Genomic DNA, 15678 nt, shown 5'->3' with positions numbered 1-15678 from the left:
TGTGATTCTGCTATATATAATTTTTCAATCATTGGGGAATTAATGTCACTGTAAATATACTTTCATGATTTTGTTAGCACCTAATTTTCTTGGGCAGTCTTTCTGTCAACAATGCATCCTCTATTACATCACGTCCATTTTCATACAGAGTATCTTCAGCAGCAACAGATGCATTATCTGCTCAAAATGCATGAAGGATCAGCACATATACATCTTAAAATGATTATTTTCATGCATTCTGATGTGATGCTTCAAGAGTATTTTGGTTTCTTGTTTAAATACATGTTTTCTCTTGTATTTCCCCCTTCTCAAACACAGTAGCATGAAGGATGTGGAGATGCTTTTAAAATGCAACAGAGAAAGAGTGGTAAGGGAGAAGTCAGCAAGGATGCAGGTAAAGCAATAATAGTTTAAATACTATAAATCAGACACTGAAATAAGTGGTTTTCTGATGAAAAGGTAGACAAAGCACAGGTATTAGGGGCTGTTTCAGCCTGCCTAAAGGACAAATCCTGTGTAACCTTTAGGAAGATACCAAGCAGATTTAACCTTCGAAATGACTGACAACCAGACAAAACAATGATCAACCAATTAGGTTCAAAGCAGCATTTTTAAGCCTAGGAAATGTACATGTCATCGACAAATGTTTGTTTTCTGCTGTTCAGCAACTCTTAAATACAAGCTGTTGCTGTTGTACAATAGCCAGTGATTCAGAAACTAAATCAAAGGAAAAACCAAGCATCTTTGGTAAAAGCTGAACCCTTGATCTCACTTAGAAAAATACCTTAAATCCAGCCTCAGCTACAGAGATTGAAAGTCTTACAGACCTTCTGGGTCATCAAGCCCTGTCCCATTGGGTCACTGAGTCCAATCCTGACTGTCACAGGCAACCTTGTCATGTAATCCATTCATAAATGTTTCAAACTCCATTTTAAACCTGATTAGGTTTTTTTGCCACTCATTCTGTTGGAAGGCTGTGGCTGTTGTAGAACTTCAGTCCTCTGAGAATTAGACACTTTTCATTCCCAGCCTAAATTGATTTAGTTAATTTATATCCATTTGTTTTTGTGCTAAGATTGTCCTTTAGCTTAAATGGCTCATCTTATGTGGTCTTTATCTTTGTGAGGCTTTTAGAGAGAGCAATCAAATCCCCTCTTAGCTTTCATTTGGCTAGACTAAACAAGCCAGGGTCTCTTAGTGTATGCTTATATGAAAGTCTCTCCATTTCTTCAGTCAACCTAGTAGCCATTCTCTGCTGCTGTTCCAGCACAAATTAATATTTCTTGTACATGAGTGACCTGAATCATATACTTTTTCCAGATCACATCTCATCAATGCCCTATACAATGATACTTTGTAGGATCACATTAGTCTTTTGTACAGCTATATAATGTTTGTGGCTTACCATGGTATGGTAGATTACCATTACTACTACATAATGGGATGTATGTTTTAAGTGGGAAGCTATTTGCTTCATTGGAGAAGAAGCACTCCTGGAGACAGTGTGCATGCCATGCAGCTGCCAGGATGGCTGCCACTTGTCTCTGGCTCAGAAAACCGAAGGGGTAGAGGCTTGTATTAGCTATTGGCTGAGCACTATAGCTCATACCTGGAACAGCAAGTTCGCTATTAGTAGTATCTTAATGAGGCTTGTGATGCAGACAAACACTTTATTTACAGGAATGTATATAAAGAGCTACTTAAAATAAAGACCTGACAATTTTGCTACTGCCCTTTGCCAAGGTCTGAGGACTAAGTGTGTGACAAAAAGTAAGTTGTCCTGGGACATAAAGTGCCCAGGAAGTATAACTTTGAAGGAAATAGTCAGCCAGACCAGGAAGTTCCTGGTGCCACATATTTGAAACAATGTGTTTCCAAGAGAACATAGTCTATGTCACAATTGGCTGTGACTGGAAAAAGAAAAATTTTCTACATTCTGCCTTCCAAAAGCAAGGGGTATGTTGTATGTAAGAAAATACAGTAATAGCTACTCATTAGATAAATAGAGGACTATCATGTCCTGGTTTATCATTCAGAAACTTTCATGAGCACATACACAGACTTTTTTTAGAGAAAAAAAAGATAAAGAGAAAAAGGATTTTGTAATTATTGACTGGTCCACATGGAGACAGCATTACCAATCTGAAGGGGAGGGGAGTTCAAGATGAGTGGTTGCTCCTCAAGGGAGTGATCCTGGAAGCACAAGCAATGTCTATCCTGTCTTGGAGGAAAGGCAGCAAAAGGGCACAGCAGCTCCCTTGGCTCTGCAGGGAACTAGTGGACCTCCTGTGTCTAAAAAGAAAGACCTACAAAGGATGGAAGACTAAATCCACCCCAAAGGAGGAGTATTCTGCACTGGTCCAGACCTGTAGGGAGTGAACCAGGAAAGCCAAGGCTGCGACTGAACTCCAACTGGCTACACGCATCAAGGATAATAAAAAGTCCTTTTTTGGGTATGTGGGGAACCAGAGGAAAAGCAAGGGTAACATTGGATCCCTGCAAAACCATATAGGATGACTAACAACCAATGTCCAGGAAAAAGCCAGCCTGCTTAATGAGTATTTTGCGTCTGTTTTTCACCAGCCCCAGGTGACGGCCCCGATCAATACAGTACAGGATGGCCAGGGTGAGGGAGAATTGTTACCCTTCATCAAAGTAGACCACATGAGGGAACACTTTGAGAGGCTGGACAACTTCAAGTCAGCTGGCCCAGACATTTTACACCCCAGGGTACTTAAGGACCTGGCAAGCATCATATCTTAGCCACTGACCTGGATCTTTGAGAACTCGTGGTGCTTAGGTGAAGCGCCCGAAGATTGGAAGAAAGCCTCCTATGACAAGATGACATATCACCTGGACAAGGGAGAGGAGATTGATGTCATATATCTTGATTTTAAAAAAGCTTTCGAGCTGGTATCCCATGATCATCTCATAGAAGAACTGGCCAACTGCGGCCTTGGCTACATCACAGTCCACTGGCTGGGGAATCGGCTCTGTGGTCTCACCCAGAGAACAGTAGTTGATGGAAGTCAATCATTGTGGTGTGCCGTGACCTGTGGGGTTCCCCCAGGCTCTGTCCTTGGGCCTATGCTCTTTAACATTTTTATTAATAATGTGGACATTGGTATCAGAAGCAGACTGGACAAATAATAGAAGTGGACTGGCCAGAAGCGGACTGGCCAACAGCCCTTTGTAGGTTGTTCCCATGGTTAAATATACTAATTATTAAATCTTTCAGCTACTGGATCTGGCTTTACTTTTGTCAAAAAGATTGCAAAACTATTATCATTTTTTTATTCTCCAGATCAATCAAGTAATCTTGAATCTTCTGTTTGATAAGACTGAATCTGTCAGTATTAAAAATATTTCCTAATCTTTGAATCATTCTTTGTCTCTCCTCTGAACCTTCTCCAATTTTTCAGAATCCTTCTTGAATTGTGGACACCAGAAGTGGTTTAGTGTCCTAGTAGCAGTTGCAGAAATACCCAAAGATTACATTCACTTAACAAATGTAATCAGGGGTTATTGTTACTTGCAGCTAAGCAACCATTAATTTTAAGTTCTGTAGTCAATTCTTTATTTACAAAAGTCATGTGTAATGTGGAGTTTTATGTGCTTGAGGCAGCACTTTTTGAATTAAAAAACCATGGTTAATTTATAGAAATTCCAAGGATGCTTTAAAATTGGAAAAATGAGATGTTCAGCGTATGACAGTTGGACTGTAGTGTCCCATGATAAAACTAGATTTTCTTTCCTATGCATTACAGACAACTAGTGAAGAAACTGGTCATCTTGTTGTCTAATGTGATTTGGTTTCTGTAGCAGGCACAGACTAGCATCACATTATGTCCTTTATCTGTTAAATGTCTTTGGCTCTTAAATTTGGAGGAAAGGAGTCAACATGGAAGTGAAGTGCTCAACCCAGAGCCATGTAGAGAAGGCCTGCTACCTCTCTGCTTTGACATATTTTATTAACCTATAACTTCTAAATTCACACTGTTCTTGATTGCAGTAGTATTGCATTGAACTTATTTTTGTTATCTACTTTCACCAATAATAGTCATTTAATGTTTCTGCTTCCAAAGTTTCCTTCTTACTCCACCTATGAAACATATATGTTCATAATGGTTTTGCTTAACTATATTCATTTTTGTAGGGTGGGGAGGGAATGAGACCATATTTTGATGCTGGTGTTTGCTTATGTAAAATGTAGTCATGTCCCTTACTGCAAAACATATTTTAAGCAATACTGAGTCTTATGTTAAAAAAGAAAGGTCATCTGTGATAGACAGTCCTAAACTAGACTTCTCAGAGTGGTGGATTGTAGCAAGCTAGTGGAAAAAATTAATATAGAATTAATAAAAAAAAATACATATACTTGAAGGTAAGTGCATATTTAAGAGCTTTGTTAGATTAGGGCCCAAGTTCCCTGTTATTCCCTGTTTTTTTCCTTTTTGCTTTTTCATTTTGACCCTTCCTTTTATACTTCTTTCTTCACCCTGTTTACTCTGCTCACATCTGTCTCATTCTTTCTCTTCCCGGCTTCTCTGCCTCTCCAAACCTCCCCTTCTAGTCTCTCCGTCTCCCTTTTTCTCCCCACAATTTCTGGCTCTGAAGTGCAAATTATACAAGCAGACTTTATGCTATCAAGGTTACTATTCTTGGCATTGTGTTTATCTACAGTGTCTGATAGTGTTATAAAGTAGTCTGTTGTATTGAAAAAGTGACTATGCTTTGTAGTGATAACTACATCAAAAAGTATCAAAAATACAAAGTCACTAACAGCTATAACATGTATCTTGTACCTAAAGAATAACTCCTGGGCTCATGATAACAGCAGCAAGAGAGCTATGCAGGTGCAATGATTACAGTAGTCTAACCTCCACCTTTTTCCCCAGCTAGTAACAAGAGACATCTGTTCTATTCCATATTGTAAAACTGTTGGTGCTGTTATTCTGAAAAAGCAGATTCTGGGACACTGGAAATATATTAGCTCTATTGTAAAATATAAGCGAATAGCTGTTCTGCATTGTCAGGGATATGGGCTCTTGCAAAATCATTGAAACTCACGAACTTGAAGCCATGAACCTTACTCCCTTCTTTGTACATCAGAGCATTGATGTTACCTCCTACTTTGTGACATCTGTTTGCTCTGTGCCTGTTTCTTTTTTTTTTTTTTTGAGAGATAATATCTAAAAACTTAAATAACTAACTTGCAGTCCAAGGCTTTTTTTTTTGAGGGACTTGAAGAAATAATGTTCTCTTCATCCTGGAATGGCTGTTATATTTCAATGGCAAAATGAAACTCACCCCTATAAATTGCTGACTAACTTCACAGGACATTAATCTGTTCTGGGAAGCATCAGTAAAATAAAATTGTTATATAAGAGATTGGTTTCAGCCACTCTATTCACTTGTGCTTGGCAAACAGAAGATGAAGGTTGATTTTTATAATCCATTTACAATAGGAATTTGAATCAAAATCTTCATAATCTCAGTTGAAAAGAAAATATACCTTTTTCTGGCTCTTTCATTCTTTTAATCTGCATCAATTTATCATGCTGTGTGGTGCATGATGCATGGCATATATAAGGCCATATCCAGCTCAGTGAAATATTTCATGTTGCTGGATGGCAGCCTGCTGTTTCTGCAGAATGTAATGTAGTCTTTATGCTTGGAAAGAAAGCCTTCTGCATGTGACCTGAAGAATCATTGGCTGCCTAGATTTGTCTATACTGGCTCTGAGTCTGCTGAAATGGTGTTTACACCAGTGCAAATCATAGTGCAAAGAAAGATGCCACAGCAGAAACCATTCTTTGCACCGTGGTATGTATATACTGCTCACCATGGTGCAGTGTAGAGATAGGGAGCACCATGCTACTGCAGCTAGACTCCTGCCGGTAACTGAGATTGCTTGTTTAGCTAGGCCTTGCCGACATTGGAACATACAGTGTGGTATTCAATGATAAATACTACAGACTGAAGTACTGCCACTAAGACTACCTTTCAGTGATTAAGACAAAGTGGCTCTTATTATTTTTCTCCCTCAGCTTGAGGCCTTCCCAGTGGTTGAATTGTTTCCACTTTGTCTCCTTTCCTCATCCCATTACAGCCCTTTGTCATAGTCCTAATTTCTTTCTCTCTTTCTTCTCCTCTCCACAAACCAGTCTCTCAAATGCCTTCTTACATTTGCTCTGTAGTAGCCCAGCTAGTGACACTGCTTATGCATTGCTAACCAAAAATGCAATTTTTTCCCTCCAAATCCCTCCAGTTTCTCTTTTTCCATGTTCTTCCCCCATTCCTCTGTGGAATACGTTAGCTCTGTATATTCATAACGTTCCATTTATATCAGGGCTTGAGCATGGTTGCTGTACTCTTCCTAAGGTGCACAGGTATCAGCTTTGCTATCTCTGCAGCAGAAGCAGTGCATTATTGGAGATGGGAGACATACACGTATGGAAAAGGGGAGTATGATTGAGGTACTGGGTAAACTTCACAACTCTCCAACAAATATTAAAGATACATTTTTCCAGTGCTAAGTGGATCAAGAAACTTCAAGAGCCATAGATATGATGGTTCAGACTCTTAAAGGTGAAAAAAATGCTCAGTTTGTTTTCAGATCCATTTTCAGATTATCTAAGGAAGCTGAAGCCAACATTTGGCTAGAATGAATGGACTTAAATTTCTGTGCCTCATTTCCATTATAAGGGATTGAATAGTGGTTTTCAACCTTTTAAGACTCAAGACACCCCTTGGTGAATGCTAGCTCTTAAGTTTCACTCATTTTTTGACCACAGAAAAATAATAGAGCAATTCTTCTGTTGCTAAAAACTCAGACCACAAACAGGTCAGAATGTTTTGAACACTCTGAATTCCTATTTGAAATCTCTAGGTGCCTATACATGTGCATCAAGGCTGTAATTATAGTGCATGATTAATTGAATCTGCTGGAGTATGGCAATTACTGTGCTCCAGCAGACTCCAGTGTCACATGTATCAGTGTCCCCACACTGAAAAATGGTGGCAGGGGTGCTTTAACTGCAGCTCATTATGAGTTGTAGTTAAAGCACCCCCACTACCATTTTTCAGCGTGGGGATGCTGATACACGTGATGCTCCAGGAGCTTTTATTATTACTCTTGGAGCTGCTTTAATTAAAGGCCCCTCCTCCCCTGCCTCCTACAGCATGTGTATAAAGGCCCTCTGGGTTTATCTTGTGAATCATGTTTGTACACCTAACAGTGCTAAAATTGTGTAGCACCCTTGGAAGGATCTTAAGGCACCCCAGGGCTCTGTGGCTCTTTGGTTGAGAATCACTGTGATAGAACTATGAGGTCTGGAGCTGTGCCTGTAGGGTGTAGTGTGCACGCTCATTTTGGGAGGTAGTTATAGTTGTGAACAACCCTTTTCTACTATGAATTGGAACAAAATACCAGGAAGTATGGTAAGGCTGAAATACAGGGCTTTGAAGTGAATCGACTGGGGTCTAATTCAGTTGTCACAGATACGAGTATCTGTTACTTTGATCCTCTAGTGAAGTCTTCTCTGCTCTTAGAATTCTAGAAAATATGCCTGGAGGGAAACTCAGAAGGTCATCTGGTCCAACCCCCCTACTTGGGTCATCCTTGCGTAAACCACCTCATCTAAGCTCTTAAAAACTTCAAGGATGGTGATTCCATAATTTCTTTAGGTAATCTGTCCAATGCTTAACCACCGTTATAGTTAGAGAGGTCTTCCTCATGCTCAAAGTAACTACCTCATATAATTTAGGACTGTTACTGCTTATTTTGTTCCCTACAGTTACAGAGAATATTTTATCTGTAATCACCCTCTTGTTGGTTATCACATCTCAGAGGATCATAGGAAAGTAGGGCTCAAAGGGACCTCGTGATTTAATGCAGCCCCTCAGTTTTCTCTTCTCCAGGCTGTATAGTTTAAGGTCTCCTAGCTTTGTTTATTAAGTCATGTTTCCTAGACCTCTAATTATTTTTGTTGCCTTTTTCTGGACTTTTTCCAATTTCTTCATGTCTTGAAGTGCAGTGCCCAATCTGGGCACAGTACTCCAGGTGAGGCCTCACCAGTGCTGAACAAAGTGGAAGAAACAAGAGCAGAAGTGTTGACTTTCAGGTGATAGTCCTGTTAGTACAAGCTAGTATGCTATTGGCTTTTTGTGGAGCAAGAGCACACCGTTGACTCGCATTCAGCTTGTCATCCAGTATAAGCCCCCAGGTCTTTTCCTGCAATACTACAACTAAGCCATTTATTCTCCAGTCTGTATTTGTGCATGATTGCCACTTCCCAATGCTGTGATAATGGTGGTGTGATGAGGCTTAATCCCTGAATCTTGTTAATGCTTTTAGAAATTTTCATATGGAAGTTGCTACAGGAATGTTATTATCCAAGTGTTCTTGGGCATTGGTTTGCGTGTTACTCAAGGATTTGTTACTCTTATTTTTACGTGACCATAGTTTGGTTTTATTTTTAACAAGCTTCTTGCTTTTTAAAAGCTTTTAGACTCAATTTGAAGAACAGGTTGTTTGTGTTACATTGCTCTTTCTCAGACTCCTGCACTCAGTACATGAAGAATTCTCTTTTTAGCCTCTCTTAATTTCTCATTTCTTTCTTTCCTCCTGTTGTCTGGCTAGCTCTCTGGATCCACTTAACAGCATCCTCTACTAGTGGTAAGATGGCAGTGTTTTCTGCAGTCTTGTGTAACCTCACTTGAAAAAGCCCTTAGTTTTTAATTTTCCTTCTATTTTTCTTTTCTTAAGCATCATTGTGGTACATCATGGAGGTCTATAGATCCATCCTCTGCCCTTTTGTATAGTTATTATTGCAACCATACTAATGTCAAAAAAGAGAACAGAAATGCAATCTTCTCTATGTGATCAGATCTATGAAGTAGTCTCTGGATTTGATTAATCAAGCCCTTACATATGGACTGTGTACCATTCAATATAATTGATTGAGAACTACAAAGAAGGCACTCCATATCTACAGGTACTAAGTCCATGGTAAGAGTCACTCTGGAGACTCATCATGCTCTCATTTTCCCTTTTGCTCATTCTTTTCTTCTCCTGCAAGGTCTTAATTTGTGAGGCCAGGGAGTGCTTTTACTATTGACATTGTCACCTGTGTGGAGTTACTAGTTATTGAATAAGATTCACAAATACTTGTTCTGTTGTTTTTTATCTTCAAGGTCTTCCAGGATTGTTGGGGCAGTCTCTAAAGGTAACTATTCTGAGTGTGTGGGTACATGTGCATGCTGTTCCTCTCTAGCAGACAAATGCAAAAAGAGAGATAAAAATGGTAGAATTCACCTATCATTCAGGAAATACAAAGCCTGATTGATTACATAGAATACCCTTCATATAGTTGAACCACATTTTATTCTCAGATTCACCTACGTGCATCTTACAGTTCTCACTGAGAGAGCTGGTAAATGGATATAGAGCTGGAGCCTGTGATGTGCTAAGGTCTTAGAAGATGAGTTTACTGCTTGTTGAGGTGGGAAGACATTTAATACAAAAGGAAGTGGGGTCAGATTTGATATATTTGTTCACTGTTGTATGAATTCATAAATATTTTCATTGTTTTTCATTGCCAGGTATGTTGAAGAATTAATTCTGTCCTCCAACTTTTATCATTTTTAAAGGAGGCTTTATCTCACTTAAGTACAGTTCAAAGTTATATTATTTTACTGACTTGGTGATAAAGTCATTTAAACTGGCAAAAAGCTTGTTACACCCTCCCTTGGCACTAGAGGAGCATGTGTAGGCCTAATCAGCTTCTTGTAAACAAAACATGTTGTATACAGGCTCATATACCCTGAATGCAAAGAACACACCAGCAGATTCACAGGAGGCACCACAAATATATTGTTGTTTGCATGTAACATTGCCTCTAAGGAATCAATCATTAATTTAGACAAATGGGTTGTGGGAAGTAAGCCCTTGGGGTTCCTACGCCAGTGAAATGCTTCCCAGATGAGTTGTTATTTCAGATTCTTTACACCAGCAAAAATTAAATCGTTGACTCCAGATTTTAAGCACGTTTCATGATTTGTTCCCAGTGCCTGTTTTAACTCCCTGCATAATGATTTTAATAGTCTTTTTGCAATTTAATAATACTTTTCTGTAGAAAAGAGTCAGTAAACATAATTTCTTGATCTACCATAGTTGTAATGTAGAATAAAATACAGATGGGCCACCTAAAGACAACATGACATGTGTGCATGATAACATACGTGCTCTGTCTAAAAGTACACATATTCATATGAGCAGGTACATGCACGCCTTTTTCCAGTATATACATTTTCAGAAGGATTTGACAGACTCTAGACATCTCCCACATTCATTTGAAGCACATTCTCAGAAACAAAGATTTGAAGGGCAGAATCCATGGCTATAGAGAGAGAGTTATAATATATACACACATACATACATATATGCACATGGAAACTAGTTTTAGATGCTGTTAAAAAGATACTTAATTTCCTAAGCCTAAGAGTTATTCATATTTGTCTAACAATGAACAAGCTGCAACATAGAAACCCAAATGTTTGTAAAAAGTATCAGAACAAGGCTTTTGCAGGAAATTAACTACAGCCTAATCTTATGATCAGATCTACATGAGCTTCCCAGAGTCATACTGAAGACCAAGGGGTGCCACATATATGCAAGTCTTTCCCTAATTCAGCCTGATTGCAAGACTAAAACAGGTACTGGCATAGCATGAGAATCATAAGTTTGACTCTTCCCATCTGTTTCTGTCAATCATATATTATTTTAAAAAACCTGGATTCACTTAATTGTTTAAAAATATAAGGAAAAAATTAACAACAAAAAATAGAAACATCTCTTTGCAGTTATCTGATAGTGTGTATCTGCATGTGAACATGTATCCTGGCAATCATATAACCAGCTACTTCACGGGGCCATTAGAAGTGGCTGTGGATCCCACTACTGCAGCCCTGGGTCTGAAGAAGTATGCTTGGCTGCTGATCCATCTGCTACAATGATGGAGGATTCCTCATTTCACTCGTATAGAAATGAGCAGAAACCAGTTCTTTGTAGAATTAGGTGCCAGGGTCTGAACAGGGTGTGTGCCAAATTCTGGTCTCCAACTGAAGTCAGTTAACACTTATCAGGTGCATTCAGTGGCAGAATTTTAATTTCTATGCTTAGCCTGCAAATTCTTTTATAAAGATGTTTTTCTAAGACAATCAATTATATGTAACACAACGTCTTTTTTTATATTCACACAAATCCAATGCAGCCATCCAGTCATTTAACTCCATTTATGCTCTGTTGTGACCCAGTTCTGTCTTGGAAGACTCATTAATTCCAGATCCTTATTTGAGAACTATGGTGATGCCATCACACCCTTTTGCCCCACAGCCTAGTGGTTAAACTACATGCCTAGGAAGTGAGGTACCAGAGTTTTAGGCCCCCCTAACCCTGTGGATGTCTGGACCTCTGTTTCCCACTTCCCAGGAGAGTGTCCTAATCACAAATTCTATATGACTTGCTCAGTACAGGGACTGTGTGGTCGAGGCCCAGGAGAGCATCCAGTTTCCCATGCACTCGTCCTTTCTCTTCCTGCAAACCCTTGCCTCATTCATTCATTGCATACCTTCTGTTTGCTATAGACAATGAAGTAGGGGTCCTACAGACAACAATCTCCTTTAATTACACCACTATGTCATCCCAACTCATCCCCAAAGTAGGTCTTTCCTGTGCTGACTGAGGCAGGGTCTTGTGGAAAACATAGTATGTGAACAAGTAAAGACTAGATCATGTATAAGAGAGGCACATTAAGCTTGGCTGGGAGCCTTATATCTCTCCTTTTTCTACACTGCTTTGTGCATGTCTTTTTACAGCATCTGATGAAAGGTGCATTAGCCCAGAAAAGCTTGTGCGCTCTCTCTCGCTCTCTCTATGTGTAGAATCTGCTTTGTTTAGTATTTTAGATGCAAATATACTCAGCCTTATGTCTTACATTTCGTAACTTTTGCATGCTTGACCTTGCAGCAGTACACCATTCCAAACTTACCATGCCAAACAGCTGCTTCCTCAGAAACACCATGCTATTTTGTATGTGCTCCCTCACTGGCTGGAAGCAGAGTAGCTGTGCCACCAGGGTTAGGCTCATTGGAGCTGTCACTCAGAGGGCCAGCAGCTAGCTGGCTTGCCCTGGTGCAGCCTAGTGTGTTTGTGGACACTGCTTTTGGGTTTTGGGGCCTAAAGTTTCTCACTGTATAGTTTTTCTTGTGTCATTTTCTAGGTTTCAGATAAAAAAGTAAGTAAAAATCATATGGCATTATGCTGACAACCGCGTGGTTCAGTAGTAGGGTGCATACTTACAGATCTGCCGAGATCTCTGTCATTTAATCTTACAGAATAAGTCATAGCAGTAGAAGACATGAGGAACACTTGCCAGTGGTTTTCGTAGATATCTGCTGACAGAAGAAGAATGGTGAGATTGGGTTCTGTTACCGACTCTGGGACTCGGAGCATGCTCCTCTTTAATTTTCTTGCCCAACCACTTCCACCAGTCTGAGCATCTAGTCCCAGTTTCCACATAGGCACCTGTCCTCCTGAGATTGGCTGCCACTGGCTTCTGCAGGCTGTTGCTGCTTGCCACCCCAACTTCTGTCGACGCAGACGCCACCGGCTGTGAGTGGTCCCTGCTCGCCACACCCCCCTGCCACCGACACCACTGCTGGCTTGTGCAGGCGGTCCCCACTGCCACACACAAATGGTGCCATCCAGTCTTGGGAGGCACCAGTTGTTCATGAGTTTCCATGTCCCAGTTTCTCTCCCTCTCGCTTCAGTTCCAGGTTTGCCAGACTCGTGGTTGCAAGCCACTCCTTTTTTATCCTTTGATCTGATATTTGTCAATTCTATGTGTGAATAGACAGTTTCCTTTTCACACTGTCTGGATTCAGCAGGGACTGTACTGAGATCACAGGACAGACAGGCTACTTCTCTTCCTAGCTGTGACACTCTGAGTGACAGCACCAGTGAGCCTAATTCCACACCTACAGAGAACAATGTCTGTGTAGTGTCCCAGAGTAGCCATTATAGGGAAAGTCAAGCTTTGCTCCTGTAATCCTGGGATGGGCACTCTGCGGAGATGGCACATATGGGAAGATCTAAGATTCTGAAAAGGGAGGTGTAGATGCTGTGGTCCCTTATCACATATAACACAACACATATTATTCTAGAAGCTAGAAGCTTTACTAATAAGTTAGGGGCCCAGGGATATGTTATTCAATTTAAACTTATAAGTGTTTTTGCTTCAGTCTTATTGGAAGGTGCATTCATTTGCTCTATATTATGTATAAAAATGCAACAAACTAGGCAAAAAATAAATGATAAGATATTGTTTCTGTAACCTGTAGTCATTAGAATTAAATTCACATGTCTTTTCAGATTCATAAAAGAAAGTCTAGCCTTCTTGAGCATCTTGATAATGCATCCAATAGAGTCATAGAGAAGTAGGGTGGAAGGGACTCCCATAGTGCAATCCCTTGCTTAGGCAGGATCATCCTTATCCAAACCATCCTATACCAATCCATTGTCTAATACAGTAGTGTTCAACCTTTTGGCCCTGTAGACCAGTTGAGTAGCATGGGACTGGTCCATGGGCCATATCTTGTGAAGGGTCAGTGCATGAGTCAGCCTTGTACTGCCTCAGTCAGGCCCTGTGCCACTGATTTACTGCCCTGAAACATCCTGTCCATCAGCAAGATTCCCTACGGATCCAGAAATTTGGCAATTTGGGAGCAGCAATTAATGCTGTTGACATTCCTTATCCACCAATTTTCTGGATCCATGGGGAGCACTGTAGGGCCATATGGTTTACCACTGTGGGCTTGGTGTGGCCTGTGTGCCAGAGCCTGAGCATCCCTGGTCTAACTTATTAGTAAAACTACATGGTCAACCCTGATACAAAAGCTGGGGGGTGTGGGGATGGGAACAACAATTTCATTTGGTTTGGTCCGCATTATCAAAGAACCCAGTGTCTAATCAAAAGACAAAGAATATTTTCATATAATCATAGAAAATTTGGGTTGGAAGGGACCTCAAGAAGTCATCTAGTCCAACCCCCTGCTCAAAGTAGGACCATCCTCAACCATAGCTTCCCAGCCAAGCTTTGTCTAGCTAAGTCTAAAAAACCTCCTGGTCTGGTGGTCTATAGCAGACACAAACCATGACATCACCCTTATTGCTCTTAACCCAGAGACTTTTGGCAGGCCTGTCTCTAGTTTCATATTGCAGCGCTGAGCAATCATACAGCTCTTTTACATAAAGGACAGCTCCTTCTCCTCTTCTACCCTGCCTGTCCTTTCTGAACAGTTTATACCCATGCATGACAGTGCTCCAGTTGTGTGAGCTGTCCCACCAAGTCTCTGTTATGCCAGTCATGTCATAGTTCTCTGCCTGTGGAAGGACTTCGAATTCTTCCTGCTTGTTTCTCAGTCTTCATGCGTTTATGTATAGACAAGTGATTTTATCATCTGAGTTAATGTTTACCGGAGTTAATGTTTCCATACCTGAATTAATGTTTAGAGTTAAAAACAGTTTGCAGGGCTGTGAAATAGGAGATGCATTACTAGGGACAGCTAACAGAGAGCAGAATTGTAGAAGAAAGGGTAGCTTGATTAGTGAAAAATCTCCCTTAAAAAGGAGAGAGGGTTGTTAAAACCCATGCAATGAAGAGTTTAGAAGGAATGGGATAGATTATAATGAGCCATTAAGTCAGCTGAGTCCCTCCCTGCCTCAATAGAAAGGCTGCTGTCACTGTAAGGCAGTTAATTTGAAACTTTAGGTGGACCAGGAAACAAAAAGGGTGAGAGTGCTACTGTCCCCATACACCTCCTACCCCCATATCTGCCCGTGACGGCACATGCATTGTTTAGTCAAGTGTGGGAGCTGGGAGAGGTTGGATCATGTTATAATGTGACCAAATAGGACTGGATTATCCCAAGATGGCAAACGGCTTATTTCTGACTCATAGGCCAGTTCTTGCTGGAAAGAATGGTAGAGCCATTCATAAAATAGGTCACTGGGATTTTTTAATATGGGCAAAATAATGTAATCCTGTTCTTAGGAAAACTTTGGCAGAGTCCTGGCTTATAAATTTTTACCCAGATGGTTATGGTTTTGCAAATTCTTAAAGCATCCAAAAACAGGATCTTAAAATAGAAAGTGTTGGGCACACAGCCAACCTTTGGAAAAATGGTGCCCTGGGCAAACCTGTATTTTGGCACCCTACTCCCAAATCACTGGTGCTGCTGCCCTGCCTCAGAGGGGTTTCACCTGATGGAAACTAGGAAACTGGGTAGGGTGTCTGCAGGGACCACTGGCTGCAGCCCTGTGGAGCTGAAGCAGAGGGAGCAGAAGCCTGTGAGGAGCAGCCGACAAGTGGTGGCATGGGGGCTTCCGTGCCCCACAGCCATCAAGGTGCTCCTCCAGGGCCTAGCATGCAAGTAGCTGTGTGCAGGTGAGACTCTACTGGAGCCCCCCCTGCTCTCTTCCATGGGTTGCTGGCTCCAGCCCCAGGGATCCCTGCATGCACTGCCCCACCTGGTCAGTAGCAGGTGCTGTTGCTGGTGCCCCCCCCCCCCCCCCCCACCCCCTCACCCCGGCACAAGGGCGCGGACCACACCACC

At 41.0% G+C, this 15678-nt stretch overlaps 1 protein-coding gene across 1 annotated transcript in view; it reads left to right on the top strand.

The window, feature by feature from the left end:
- Nucleotides 1–347: 347 nt before the first annotated feature.
- The window catches only part of ESR1 (estrogen receptor 1), a 339043-nt gene continuing 323712 nt past the window's right edge, over nt 348–15678 (top strand). Inside the window, exon 1 of the mRNA XM_019527361.1 lies at nt 348–394. Within this exon, the coding sequence (XP_019382906.1) occupies nt 349–394 (46 nt within the window). The 5' untranslated portion in view covers nt 348. The remainder of the gene's footprint in view (nt 395–15678) is intronic.

This window comes from Gavialis gangeticus, unplaced genomic scaffold (assembly GCF_001723915.1).
Source record: "Gavialis gangeticus isolate Ggan-Ray unplaced genomic scaffold, GavGan_comp1, whole genome shotgun sequence".
Lineage (NCBI taxonomy): Eukaryota > Metazoa > Chordata > Crocodylia > Gavialidae > Gavialis > Gavialis gangeticus.
Note: the sequence above shows the minus strand (reverse complement) of the source record. Positions and strands in the feature narration are given on the sequence as shown.